The sequence below is a fragment of the Penicillium brevicompactum genome, assembly GCF_028827555.1.
Source record: "Penicillium brevicompactum strain IBT 35665 chromosome Unknown utg000005l_segment0_segment0, whole genome shotgun sequence".
Lineage (NCBI taxonomy): Eukaryota > Fungi > Ascomycota > Eurotiomycetes > Eurotiales > Aspergillaceae > Penicillium > Penicillium brevicompactum.
The window spans coordinates 1,153,875-1,167,890 of NW_026623208.1; the positions used below are offsets into that span (position 1 = coordinate 1,153,875).

The 14,016-nt window shown below is 48.2% G+C and overlaps 6 protein-coding genes across 6 annotated transcripts; 4 read left to right on the forward strand and 2 right to left on the reverse strand.

Moving 5' to 3' along the window:
* Positions 1-290: 290 nt before the first annotated feature.
* Positions 291-1,253, forward strand: N7506_006257 (uncharacterized protein; the record flags this gene model as incomplete). Its single annotated transcript, XM_056955550.1, has 1 exon — positions 291-1,253. One exon carries the CDS (start codon positions 291-293, stop codon positions 1,251-1,253), a length of 963 nt encoding a protein of 320 aa, XP_056809884.1.
* Positions 1,254-1,599: 346 nt separating this feature from the next.
* On the reverse strand, positions 1,600-4,528 carry N7506_006258 (beta-glucosidase; the record flags this gene model as incomplete). The annotated part of the gene is made up of 10 exons (XM_056955551.1): positions 1,600-2,965; positions 3,014-3,146; positions 3,205-3,235; positions 3,295-3,376; positions 3,439-3,486; positions 3,540-3,792; positions 3,847-3,932; positions 3,989-4,155; positions 4,205-4,287; positions 4,345-4,528. 10 exons carry the CDS (start codon positions 4,526-4,528, stop codon positions 1,600-1,602), a joined length of 2,433 nt encoding a protein of 810 aa, XP_056809885.1.
* A 738-nt stretch (positions 4,529-5,266) lies between these two features.
* N7506_006259 (sulfatase family protein) lies at positions 5,267-6,763 on the reverse strand (the record flags this gene model as incomplete). Its single annotated transcript, XM_056955552.1, has 1 exon — positions 5,267-6,763. One exon carries the CDS (start codon positions 6,761-6,763, stop codon positions 5,267-5,269), a length of 1,497 nt encoding a protein of 498 aa, XP_056809886.1.
* Positions 6,764-7,403: 640 nt separating this feature from the next.
* Positions 7,404-9,224, forward strand: N7506_006260 (putative rhamnogalacturonase; the record flags this gene model as incomplete). Its single annotated transcript, XM_056955553.1, has 6 exons — positions 7,404-7,845; positions 7,910-7,988; positions 8,048-8,255; positions 8,309-8,443; positions 8,502-9,072; positions 9,136-9,224. 6 exons carry the CDS (start codon positions 7,404-7,406, stop codon positions 9,222-9,224), a joined length of 1,524 nt encoding a protein of 507 aa, XP_056809887.1.
* Positions 9,225-10,266: 1,042 nt separating this feature from the next.
* N7506_006261 (putative MFS transporter) lies at positions 10,267-11,976 on the forward strand (the record flags this gene model as incomplete). Its single annotated transcript, XM_056955554.1, has 1 exon — positions 10,267-11,976. The coding sequence occupies one exon, from the start codon at positions 10,267-10,269 to the stop codon at positions 11,974-11,976; it is 1,710 nt and encodes a 569-aa protein (XP_056809888.1).
* Positions 11,977-12,638: 662 nt separating this feature from the next.
* On the forward strand, positions 12,639-14,010 carry kat1 (putative 3-ketoacyl-CoA ketothiolase (Kat1); the record flags this gene model as incomplete). The annotated part of the gene is made up of 3 exons (XM_056955555.1): positions 12,639-12,709; positions 12,760-12,940; positions 13,006-14,010. The coding sequence occupies 3 exons, from the start codon at positions 12,639-12,641 to the stop codon at positions 14,008-14,010; spliced, it is 1,257 nt and encodes a 418-aa protein (XP_056809889.1).
* Between the last annotated feature and the right edge of the window lie 6 nt (positions 14,011-14,016).

The following is a 14,016-nucleotide window of genomic DNA, read 5'->3' on the forward strand; positions in this document are numbered from 1 at the left end:
AAATATCGAAAGTGCACAACGGGCACTAAATACTGCCGTAGGGCTCGGGATGCACGTGCACGATAAGCGCAGGCATCATCACCAGGCAATCTTGCTTCTCCTCGTCATCCATTTAACCAGTTGGGCTTTGGAGATTTCGGAAGGACAACACATAGAAGCCACAGTCAGGATCATTATGCCAGCACCACTCGCGAAAGGTATTGTCCTCTCTCTTCAACATCCTTGACTTAGTTCCGGATCATCCGGGCGGTGTACTCCACCTTATCAGTTCCCCACTACGGAGTATGCGGATGAGGCTAACATATCGCGCAGGGCTCATTATAGGCGTTTCTGTGCTGGTTGCGGCGGGGATTGCCGTGTATGAGTCGCCCCAGTTTCAACAATGGGTGACGACCTCGCGCCGGAAGATTGCCTTGGCCCTACACAATCTCGGCGATGAGATTCAACCTCGTGATATCCCACTAAGGGAGGATATCTCCATGACCGAAGAGCCCGGAGAGATCGCCGAGGAGCGAAGACGTATTGCCCGTGCTGAGATTATGCGAAGAGGCGTGATAATCGAATCCCGACGTGAATCCCAGCACCCACATCAGCCTCGCGACAGCTTTGATGCGCTTGTCGACAAGGACGGAAACTTGCGTGATCTGAAAGCTCACGATGGCGATACTCAGTTTGGCCAAGATTCCGTTGCAAGATCGACTGGCATAGAGCCAGTAAACTCGGGGCTTGTTCACCGAGGTGGTAGACTAATTGACGACGATACTCCGGCTTCAACGTCTGTGGCTAAGGACTCGCTACATATCCAGACTACCTCGCCTACTCTTCAAAATCGAGATCTTCAGTTATTGACCCAGTTAACGCCAACATCTGAACACGCAGAGGAGAATCCGTTCTTCGATCCACTATCTCCAAACTCACCCATCGAATCTTCTGGCTCAAGCCACACAGAAGACCACGAGGAGGTGTATTACGCCCACCCCGATGGTCTGAGCAGCTTGAACAATAACGACAATGTGCTTGTTGAGCTAGATGGCTACGGCCAAGGAAATGTTCGGTCACACCATCATACCTCGAGTGCTTCATCTACAAATGGAAGCTTCAGTTATGTTGGTGGATCCGATGACGGGACGTCAGATGGCACCCTCAGTGACCTTGGTATAAGGTCTGTTGGCGGAGTTGCTACCCCAGCAAGCTGGTCTGAGGTGGGAAGTGTGATAAGCAATGAAGATGCTGGTCATCACCCATTGTTATAATGTGACAGTATCTCGGAAAACGGAGGATTCAACTATTTGATGGCCCATGATAGGCTTTATTAGGCGCGGAACGGGTTTTTGCTATGACGGACAGGGCGTTAGGTTTATGGCTTGAAATACAATTAAAGTCTGGTCATATTTAGACCAAGACCAGAAGATCTAACGCATTCTACTAGAGCGTATTAACTCTATGAAGGAAAATCCCCAATAGAAATAAAAATTTGGGATGCTTGCTAGTTATGGGAGATCTCTGCTTCGTGTCTACTCTAATCGATTCTATCTATCCATAATGAGCAGAGAGATTTCAGAGGCTAGGCCACACATAAAACATTTGTGCCACACTGGCTCAAAGCTCCAAAGTGCCCTGTACCCTCAAGTCTTTGGAACTAGCACCCACGTAAATTCCAATGCTGCCTTTCACCAACTTCCATTTCTGGGCAACGACATCCCATTCACTCAGATCCCGACGAGTCAATGGAAGTGTAACAGTTTCCTTCTCGCTAGGCTTGAGCGAAACCTTCTCGAATCCACGAAGCTGTCGTACACCAGACGGTGTATCGATGTAAAGTTGAGCAACTTCCTTTCCAGCAACCTTGCCAGTGTTTTCAACTGTGAACTCGACATTCGCCAAAACGTCCCACAAATCAACCTGACCACCTTGCTCGATGGGTCCAGTGGGGTAAGATTCAGCATTCTCTCCTTTATCGGTCTTTTTGATCGCCAAAGAAGAGGCAAACTCGAACGATGTATACGATAGGCCGAATCCAAACTCATAACGTGGTGTTACATTTCTGGCTTCAAACCCACGATAGTCAATGAAGATTCCTTCGGTGAAATTACTCTGAGGGTAATTAATGTAATCACCCTCTGGCAAGTCAGGACCGAGCAGTGGTCCATAATCGGTGACGTTCTTCGGGACTGTGTATGGAAGCTTTCCGGAGAAGTTCTCGTCGCCGTAAAGCAAAGCAACTGTCGCAGCACCAGAGTCTTGGCCTGGAGTATGCGCGTACACAATTGCAGTGATGTTGGGATGATCGGAGAAGTTATCAACCAAACGGACGCCTGGGTTGTGAATCACAACGATGGTGTTGTTGCATTGCTCCGCAACAGACAGCACCAAGTTATCCGAATAGTCGTCATAGACGGCCGGGCGATCGTATCCCTCCGAGGACCAGGCATTGATGAATACCAGGCAGGCATCGGAGGCAGGCACTTGGGGTGCTGGATCAACAAAATCCCAGAAGAGATCTGTGTTGTCTTTGATTGCACGTTGGTTCAGGGCATCGAAAGGACTTGAAACATAGCCTGGAGTTGTTGCGCCAGAACCGCCACCCATGATGATCGTGCCGTTGATTGCGATTGTTTCAATTTTGACAGTAGAGTTGTACTGCTTGGAGGCAACCTGTTGGTTGGGGTTCGTGCTTTGGGCGCCGAGCTTCCATGCCGAGTAAGTTCCATCTCCCACAACAGATTGTTTGTAACCTGGTGCTGAGTATCCAAAGACTGAGATCACTTGCGGGTCTCTCAATGGCAAAGCTCGGTTGTTTTTCACGAGTACATGTCCTTCGACTGCGCCTTGGAAAATGATAGGTCGGGCTGCTGGGTCTCTAGCATCCACTCTTGTGTGGGGCTCCGTGATGGCATAGGGCATGCCGATACCTGGCTTGGGGAATCCTTCATCCTGACCAAGGAGATACCAAGCAGCGAGGATTCTATAACCAGTGAGCTTGATTGATCACCAGGTTAGAGTATGAAATTACCTGGTTGCCATATCATCCAAGCGAGACTCGGGGACAGTGCCGTTTTGAATGGCTGTTGTCAGATTCTTGGCCCACCACCCTGAATCTGGCATTGTCATGTCAAGACCAGCTAGCGCACTTGCGACTCCGGAATCTATGCGAAGGCAAATTAGTTTGGAACAAAGCAAAATGCAATGGACTTAAGCACTCACGTTGAGCTCTCCAGTCAGTAATAACGAAGCCCTAAAATACTCCATATCAGCATTGGCAAGGCTTTACTGGGCAATAAGGGGATTAAATACCTGGAATCCAAGTTCTGTCTTCAGGATGCCGTTCAAAGTTTTACTATTAGCGCATCCATATGAATTGTTAATTCTTTGGTAGCTGGAACTGAAACATTAGCCTTTCTGGTACTTTCGAATCTCGGAAGAAGCAGCGTATCCTACCTGCACATGATATTGGCAGATCCGGCCTTGAGAGCATCCTGGAATGGCCTATTAAAGAATGTATCAGCATAAGGATAGAGAAAGTTGGGGCTCAAGCATACCAAAGGTAAAGTTCGTGCATTGTCTTGTCATCCACGTTCGACGATACCGCCTCAACTTGGGGTGATGTGTTGGCAAAAGGGTTGCGGTTTGTCTCTTGCTCGTTGACAATGAAGTGCTTCAAGCTAGTAATTATGCCACGTTCGTGATGACCCTTAATTGTGTCCGCAGCAAGCAAACCAGAAAGGAAGGGATCATGAGAAAAGCCTTCCCAGTTGCGTCCACCTGTGGCAATACGACCTAGTGGCCCAACAACTAGACAGATGTGTAAGCTTGGCTAGAATGTGGACTATGAGGAAGGACACTTACCTGGCCCGAGAGCGACGTTAGCGCCCTTAGCTCTGAATTCTCCAGCCATGAAATGACCTCTTTTGGTAGTAAGGTCTCGATTCCAGCTGACATGTCGTTAGAGATATTCGAACTTCCAACTTTGAGGGTCCCGGATGCTTACCTTGCCCCCACACTCAACCCAGCAGCGTACCCATTGACAAGATCTGTGGTTCGAACACCATTGCCAGCATCGACGAGACAAAGACCAGGGAACCCAACACGAGGGATGCCTGGAATCCATCCACCACAACCATTCTCTGTAGTCGAGGCACCAAATGTAAGATTGGACTGCCGCAGTCAGCCTAACAGGTCAGCCTGGAGAAACTTGTGCCCATACCTTTTCCTCGAGAGTCAATTTTGAAACAAGCTCCTTTGCCTTTGTATAGGACTCTGCCCAGTCTCCAGTTCCCGAGATATTGGCTGAAAGGTTGATCTAGTCAGCAAAATCTCTAGAACTCTTTTGGAAAGAAGCCATACGTGATGGGTAGACAGGTGGACTCTGCCCATAAAAAATGCTATCATCTATGATGACTTGAGCAGCAGTACCCAGAGCACAAAGACCGACGACGAAAGACTTCATCTTGTAGACATCAGCCAACGAAATGTTTAGGAGATCCTCTGCCCTTGAGAGGACCTGCTGGAATAATATAGGGATCAACATGGTAGCCCGGTGTATAGCCGGAGTAAAGCCGATGCCAAAGCTAGTAGAGCTGGCCTACTACGTCAGGGATCTTTGGCTAAACCGCGCATTTGACTTTCTTGGATGTTACCTGACTGCATTTTGAGATTCAACAGGGTCGCCTTCCCCACTTTCCCCGCATGGTCTCACCTACTTTTGCATCCCACACCCCCACGCAAACATCCTTTCCCGCACCCTACTTGTAGGCCAAATCAATTAGTTGAAAACAAAGTGTAATGGGGATTGCATTGCCTTCATTGTTCTTCCTGAACAAGTCCAAATACAAACTGAATGATACCAGAATTCCATAGTATAAACACAACATTGCGTCCATACTAGGGTTGGAGTTTGAGGGATCCAAGTCGGCCTAACCCATTTAAGGAATCGATACCACTTTCAGGAAAAGATCCCCAGTATTGACAACCATGTTGCAAGTACGTGCACGGCAAAAGAGTCCGGCAATAAAAAGACGCAATGCTCACGTTCCTCTACATATTTCGTGCTTCGGGTGGTAGCCGACTAGCTCCACTCGATCCTTTTGATGTAGAAGGACTCGAATAAACCCAATCTTGACCTGGACAGCACAGTTTTGTACGGTATGGTTATTCTGTTTGATATTAATAAATGTACTGCCCGCAGTCAGCTGTCAAATTCGAAGCCTATAGCAAGATCCAACGTTGCAACGAAACCCTCAGAGCAACACAAATATCCGAAACCTAGTTAAGTGCTTGGGCCGCTTGGAATTAAATCGCCATCGGCGCCCCAAGTCAAGTTTCCATCAAAGGATTTCTGGTCCTGGTTTCCGGGCCGTGCCGCATCAAAGTCTAACCGGTCTGGGATTCTCAGGCCCGATGGGAAATGGTATTTCACAAACCAGGTAGACACTCCGTCTCGGTAGAGCCAAGGATCCTCCGTCCGTCGCTGCCATGCCTCCAATCGCGCTCTCAGGTCATCAAGCACCGCGGCGTGTTGCGGGTCTTTGACCAAATTAGTCACCTCATTCGGGTCGTTCTGCAAATCATACAGCTCTTCGGGCGCGCGGAAGAAGTAATCCTTGAGCTTCCGCTCTCCAATCATGATCTCGCTGTCTGGGGAATTTCGAATATCTTCCCACGAAAGGGATCCATAGATGTCAGCTGCGAATGGGAAGTCTAGCCGCCATGCGAGGTTGCGATGGTATTTGTAGCGTCGATCCCGAATGAATCGTGTTGGCCAGTAATTTGTTACTTCGTGGAAGGTATGCGAGCCGAAGACTTGGTTGCGCTCCGATTCCTTTCCGTCTGTCCCGAGGATAGGGAGAAGTGAGCGTCCAAGGCGCTTCTTTGTAGGGTCAACTGTATTGGGGTGCCCAGCATAGTCAAGCAGGGTCGGAAGGATATCGACATATGACACCATGTCAGAGTTGTTCGCGGGTTGTATCTTCGGGTGCTTGATTATGAGAGGCAGTCGAACACCTGCATCGAAAAGAGTTGTTTTAGAGTTGATAAACGGTGGGCCGTTGTCACTGATAAAGATCACCAGGGTCGATTCAGCTAGACCAGTTTCTTCAAAGGCCTTCAAAACAAAACCAACTCCCTGATCAAGGCGATGGATTGAGTTGTAGTACTCAGCCAACTCGAACCGAGCACCGGGAGAGTCGTTGATGAAGGGAGGAATCTCCACATTATCACTTTTGTAGGAGCCCTTCTTGATCCGGGGATCATATTCCTGGTCGTTTCCAAACCCACCCCTTGTGCGGTCGCGATGAGGGTCATGGAATCCGATCGTCAAGAAAAATGGTCTCTCATCCGTCTTGGATTCCAGAAGGAACTCATTTGCCTGGTCTGCGATCACAGCCACATCCCGAGTTTCGCTCTCCCTTGTCACCTCCCAGGGATAGACCGCCGAGGGGCCAACGTGTATTTTCCCAAGGATTCCCGTCCGGTATCCACTTTGATTCAACAGTTGTGGTGCAGTCTCGACGTGATCAAACGTGACAAAATGGTGACGGTGGCTGGCGAGTCCGTATTGGCCGTTTTGGTGGGTGTGTAAACCTGTGTAGATCACAGAGCGGCTACCGCTGCAAGATGCGGTAGTGGCAAAAGCATATTCGAATTGAGTGCCTTCTCCAGCCAGACGATCGATGTTGGGCGTTTTGATAGTCGATGCTCCGTAACAACTCAGTTGCTTGCCGAGATCATCGGCGACCATCAACAGCACATTCTTTTTATTTGCCATGATGAGTCCGTTCTGGCTTCTCACGTTCGGTCCGGATTGGAAAAATTGAAAAGGGCGTGCAAACAATGAGAAGTCCGAAGGAGAGAAGAGATGGGAGCTGATCATCTCTCCTATCATTGGTGCATTTTCATTATCTGAGGCTAGCTTCTCTCAGGCTTAGGGATGAGCGCGATCTGTCAGTGATATGATGTGCTTGGCGGTTGATTACAGAGCCACCGGCTACTAATTTACCACTAAAGCTTAGCTTATTGTGTCGTTTGATTAATTTTTGATTTCATATGTTGTCATCTTTAGATATCGTTGGCAATTGTGCCGTAGCCCCCAAATTGTCCCACTTTCATGATTAAAGACGGATAGAGATACATAATGCGGAATTGAAACAACAGGTTTAGCATAATTAATTGAGATGGTTGTTTTGATATCCTTCACAAAACGACGGCAGCTATTGGAGGGAGGAATTATGGCGTCTTTTGATAATCATATTGTGTCCATCAAGTAGCTCCCGAGGTCGAAAGCACCGAAAGACTTTGGTTCTATGAAGGTTAACACTTGAAGAAATATTTATATTCAAATTCAACCGTGGAATATTTCATCAATTAACCTTGGAATATCCATTCGGATAGGAAATATTTGTCATTCCATGATGAAGTTCACCAATCTGCTGCTATTGCCTCTGTTGCGTATCGCCGCAGGACAGCTCATTGGGCCTGTTGGTCCGACGACTGACCTGAAAGACAAAACGATTGAATGCAACATACTGGATTATGGAGCGGTAGCGGACAACAAGACCGACATATCCACTGCATTGGAGACTGTTTTCTCGGAATGTGTTCGCAAACACGCGGGCAGCCGATTGATTGTACCCGAAGGAGATTACCTGATCGAGCGCGGTGTTACTCTCGTCAATGGTACAAACTGGGCATTCCAATTGGATGGACTGATCACCGCTGCCTACGGTGGTGACTGGAACATTGAGCGTGAGTTGCTACTTCAAGGATTTGCAGGCCCAGAGATTATCAATGCCACTATCAATGGGGAGGGTGATTCTAAATTTCTCTTAGACGTCCTCGTCATCGTCAATGGTAAGTTTTTAACCCAGTTCAAGGCAATTTTCTGCTCAAGGATAATGTATATTGACCAAAAAAGCTGTGGATTTCGAATTCTATTCTTCCAATGGCAAGGGCGCGTTCCAAGGACAGGGCTATCTCTACCGAAACTCTGGAAAGTTAGTATCCATTAAAAATCCCGAGAAATCAGTTAAGCTGACAATTCTTGGAACCTCAGCACCGACCGGCCACGTTTGGTGCGGCTGATCTCCCCAACGAATGCCTCGGTCCACGACTTGATTCTGGTGGACAGCCCTAAATTCCACATCATCCTTGACTTTGCTGTCAATGTTGAGGCATATCATCTGACTATTCGTGGAGGCAATCTGGGCAGTTATGATGGTATAGATGCCATTGGAACAAACTATTGGATCCACGACAATGAGGTATAACCCGACGTTTACTAAGAATTCATGGAAAGCGCTGACACTTACGCCAGGTGACCAACCGTGATGAGTGCGTTTCTGTGAAGAGCCCCTCTCACCACGCCTTGGTTGAGAATCTAGTTTGTAACCAAGCCGGCTCGGGTATATCAATTGGCAGTCTGAATGTCTCTGCTGAGATTTCCAATATCGTGAGTATTTTCAATGTTCTATTACTATTGATAAAACCCAAGTTTAACACAGCGACAGGAAGCACGCAACATCAGCATCATTCAAGGCAATAACATTGCATTTATCAAGACATATCCTGGTGGATCAGGCTACGTGACAAACATAACTTTCTCGAATTTCCGCTCTTTGGCAAGTCTCTATGGCTTGAGTGTCAACCAGTACTGGCAGAACACTTTCGAGCCCGACACTGGTGCAGTTGCGTTGAGTAACCTGGTCTTCAAGAACTTCAGCGGCAAGTTGACTGCTACATCTGAATTTGGACAAACATCTAACCGATTTTCAGGATCTGTTGCCGAAGGAACAAAGCGGCCACCACTTTACTTGATTGCAAATGATCTCACTTTTGCTACCAATGTCACCGTTGAAGACTTCACAGTGTGGACGGAAACCGGCACAACTGTTTTGAACAAGATCAGCAATATCTTCGGCACTGGAGATGACAGCTATGGTACAAATGATGGAATCAAGTCACTCAGTGAGGGAGAGTCGCCTTCGCCTTATACCAGCACCTACACCATCACAGCATCCCCCACTAATTGGCAGGCGCCCACCACTCCCACATGGGCTGCACCCAGCACCGGCTATGGAAGTAAGTTGCAATTCCTTTTGTTTCCTGAAGTGTCGAGATAAGAGGCTCATAAAAATTTCACAGCGGCATCCCCAATTCCAGTGTATAGCCCGGCTCCTCTCTGGCGCCCAGGTGGTGTGGATTATGATTTGCATTACTGGGGCAGCTTTTAAGCATGTTTCCTCACTGGTGGAGACATACTGCACGCATCCTTGTCCCTAGGCAAAGATCTTATAAGCGCCAGCATCTACGCGATCTAGAAAGTCTTTGTCTTGTGCAGGTTCTGGAGATGATGACTCGATCTTGCATATTCAATGTAGTTAGTGAGATAAGTTTACAGTCGTTGATATAGAACGTTCGCTTAGGAAAAGAATTCTCACCCATTTCTTTCAATTCACTCCGTATATTTATGCTCACTATACAAAATATTTCTGTTGCTGTGCCAAGATTATCCTTGTTCATTCATGGATCGAAGACGTTTGGACCATCCATCGCCTTCTCGCAAAAACTCCTGCGGTCTTGTGCGCCTTTGGAGTACAATAAGGCAAATCCTATTGACATGGCATCATCAAATGAATGGCCCAAGATAAGTAGCCGAGGCATAATGCAAATTAATATGTCGTGTCATGTAGTTTCTACAAGTATGGTCAGGCTTAGTTGGAAAGGGCCGATGTTGATAGTGGCGTTGGGTCCACTTGAAGTCTTGTAGAATTTCGAGAAGCTAGATAAATTAGCAGACGGTTTTTCCACCAATCTCAGAGACTCTGAAGCAAGAATTGAACCGCTGATTGACTACATTTGGCGAATATTGATGCAATCAGGCGCGTGCATGGCGCGAACGTCGGTTAAATGACAAGGCTTGTTTTCATTTACCAAGCCAGCCATCTCCGACCTATTCGCTTGGAAAATTGTCTTGGTTTTCATAAACTTGGCGTCACCTAGACCCTGATAGCGTTCTTTCTAAGCGCTAGAAAAATTGAACGTTGCTTCTTGAAAGTCCCTGCATCCTCTGGCAGAGATGGCATCATGCATCTACTTGAGCACGCACTATGTGCGGCTTACAGAATCTTTGCCTCACAGGACTTACTAGTCAGATCATTTGCTATATAATGGTCATTTCCATCAGGCATGGATAATTGTGGATCAAAGTTGAGATACTCATCTCGGATCGTGTTTTTTCTTGCCCTGGCTCTGATCTCGAGGCTGAGGATAATCATGACTTCGCCATCTTCCAAAGAGTTCCCAACATCTGGCTCTGAGCCCCAGAATGAAAGTCAGTATCTCAAAGGTGGCACTATCATCACAGATCTCGCCGAGCCAGAGGAGCTACGAGAGTCCCAGTCACTTTTTGCTGCACTATTCTCTCGATCCCGAAAGGTCGACCCAGACTCCATTGCAACAGTCCGCAGTGTCTTTGATGACCCTGTGTTAAGCCCATTTTATCAACCTCGTCCGGACTACGAGAATCTACACAGATTTGACCCCGACGAAAGATGGACCTACCGTGAAGAAACATCTGTGCGCCGCAAGACCGATTGGACAATTTTCTTATGGATCCTTGTCATGTTCTTTGGTCTTAACATCGACCGAGGAAACCTGGGAAACGCTGCAGCCGATAACCTGCTCGATGATTTGAAGATCACCACCAATGACTACAACAATGCCCAAAACATGTACCGCATCGGTTTCCTCATCGCCGAAATTCCGTCTCAGATGCTTGGAAAGCGGTTAGGACCTGATCGTTGGATTCCTTTCCAGATAATCTTGTGGAGTTTAGCATCTGGAGGTCAGTTCTTTATGCAAGGGCGCTCCGGCTTCTTCGCATGTCGTTTCTTTATTGGTCTTTTCATGGGCGGCTTCATCCCAGACGCGGTCTTGTACCTCTCATACTTCTATACCAAGTCTGAGATGCCGTTTCGCCTTGCCATGTTTTGGTTTGTCGATTCCATGTCAGGTGTTGTCGCCTCATTCATTGCCTATGGTGTCTTGCACATGCGTGGTGTGGATGGTCGTGAAGGCTGGCGGTGGTTGTTCCTTATCGAGGCCCTCATCAGTATCGTGATTGGATTCCTCAGTTTCTTATTCTTGGTTCCGGGTCCTACTCAGACAAAGACCTGGTGGAATCCCAAAGGATACTTTACCGAAAAAGAAGAAAAGATCATTGTGAACCGAGTTTTGCGAGACGATCCGTCCAAGGGTGATATGCACAATCGCCAGGCCCTTTCTCTGGGCATGCTCTGGCAAAGCTTGATGGACTACGATCTATGGCCGATCTACATCATTGGGATTCTCTTCGAGATACCGACTTCTCCACCCAAGACATACTTGACATTGTCCCTCAAAGCCATTGGGTTCGGTACCTTCGAGACCACTTTATTGACCATCCCGGTTACCGTCTTTGCATCCATCAACCTGTTGCTTGTGACTGAGTTGACCGAGCGCTTGCACGAAATCTCCATCGTTGGCCTGTTCACTCAGATTTGGACTCTTCCACTTCTGATCGTGCTTTACACATCAGCAGGATCCTTGTCCAACTGGGGACTGTATGCAGTGACGTTCATCCTACTGGGCTGGCCATCTCCACATGCAGCGCACGTTGGATGGTGCTCACGTCTTAGCAACACCGTGCGAACTCGAAGTATCAGTGCAGCACTCTACAATGTGACCATCCAACTTTCTGGAATTGCATCGTCGAATATCTACCGCAAGGACGATAAGCCATTGTACCGTCGGGGAAACTCACAGCTTATTGCTATAAACGTCGCCACGATGGTCGCATATGTTCTGGCAAAGATATACTACACGCGTCGGAACCAATGGAAGAAGGCTCAGTGGGAGAAGATGACACCAGAGGAAAAGGCAAATTACCTGAGCACTACAACCGACCAAGGAAACAAGCGACTGGATTTCCAATTCGACAGCTGAGTGCAGTCAACTGAACTCAATCAACTATTCAACTCAAATCATACAGACAATAATGTTAATACTCCGTACAATGATGATGGGTTTTGGTCAGATCGCCATGACCCCTTGCATGCTTCACAATGAGAATCAAATGGACTACCGTTTTCCATGGCTGATCCTTGATATATGGAATCTTTTTCCAACCCGAGCTTTTACCTAGGCATTAGGACTGGTCGATGTTAATTTTTTTTTGGAGTAGATCATGAGTTAAGTCTCAGTTACCTAATCTTATGTGTGAAACACACCAAACTGGAAGTAGCGGGTACTTAGCCGGATAGCCTGATAGGCGAAAATGAGCCTCGGCAGTTTCGGGCTGTCCAGCGCGGGGATATTTCGCATACTTCATTAATTCCTCTTCCTCCTTTGTAACTCTTCCTTTTGACACCTTTACAACTCACCCCGTTTAATCTGTAAGTTGTTTCTTACCTTCAGCCGGGCGCTTGCAGAATTGTGTTTGCTTCTATCTCCAATTCTCCGAAGAGAAGTCTCCGACTCTCCGCACCGTTGAAGCTTTCCCCGCAAGAACACCGAAATCCTCGGAAAATCAACGTCTCACGACTGCAACCTCTCGAAAAAGAACCAAACTGATCTCAACCCCTTTTAGTATCCTTTAATAATACATCATGGCTGCTGACCGTCTGAGCTCGCTTCTGAGTCATCTCAAGCCCGGCGCCGCGAGCGGTGTTGCCGCAATGTAAGACATCAACCTCGGCTGTACTTCACCTCGCTGACAACCACTTGAAGCACCCAAAAGAACCCCGATGATGTCGTTATCACACTCGCACTCCGCACACCTTTGACTAAGGCGCGCAAGGGTGGTTTCAAGGACACAGAGTTGGACTACATTGTCTACGCCTTGCTCAAGGAGACTTTGTCTAAGTCGAAGATTGACCCAGCTTTGATTGAGGATGTCTGCCTCGGTAACGTATGTTCAAAATCGGTCGCGTTTTATCTGGCTTCATTGAAATCTGACTGATTGTAACTACGCAGGTTGGTGAAGGCAAGGCCGCTTACATGGTCCGCGCCGCAGCCCTGGCTGCCGGTATTCCCCACACTGCCGGTGCCTCATCAGTAAACCGTTTCTGTTCCTCTGGTCTCAAGGCTGTGCAAGATATTGCAAACCAGATCCAGCTTGGCGCCATCGACGTTGGAGTCGCTCTGGGCGCCGAGTTGATGTCTGCCGCTGGCGACCGGTTGGAGAAGCCTTTCAATGAAGAGGTCCTGCGCAACCAGGAAGCTGCTGACTGCATGCAACCTATGGGCCAGACATCTGAGAACATTGGCAAGGACTTCGGTATTCCTCGTGAGGAACAAGACCGATACGCTGCTGAGTCTTTCCGTCGTGCCGAGGCTGCTCAGAAGGCTGGCTGGTTCGATGACGAGATCTCTCCCATTAATGTCAAGGTCAAGGATCCCAAGACTGGTGAAGTCAAGGAAATTACCGTGTCTCGCGACGACGGTATCCGTCCCGGTACTACTTTCGAGTCTCTGTCTAAAATTCGGCCCGCGTTCCCCCAGTTCGGTGACAAGTCCACAGGTGGAAACTCCAGCCAAGTCACCGACGGTGCTGCTTCAGTCCTTCTCATGCGTCGCTCCAAGGCTATTGAGCTTAACCAGCCCATTCTCGCTAAGTTCTGCGGTGCCACGGTTGCCGGTGTGCCCCCTCGCGTCATGGGTATCGGACCAACTGCCGCTATCCCCAAGCTCCTGAGCAAGTTCCAGCTTGACAAGAACGACATCGATATCTACGAGATCAACGAGGCATTTGCCTCCATGGCAGTTTACTGCGTGAAGAACCTCGGTCTTGACCACGCCAAGGTTAACCCCCGCGGCGGTGCCATTGCCATTGGCCACCCTCTCGGCGCGACTGGCGCCCGTCAAATCGCTACTATCCTGAGCGAGGCCCGACGCACAAAGAGCAAGATTCTGGTCACCTCCATGTGCATTGGAACTGGCCAGGGTATGGCTGGTCTGTTCGTCAACGAACAAATCTAAAGGAGA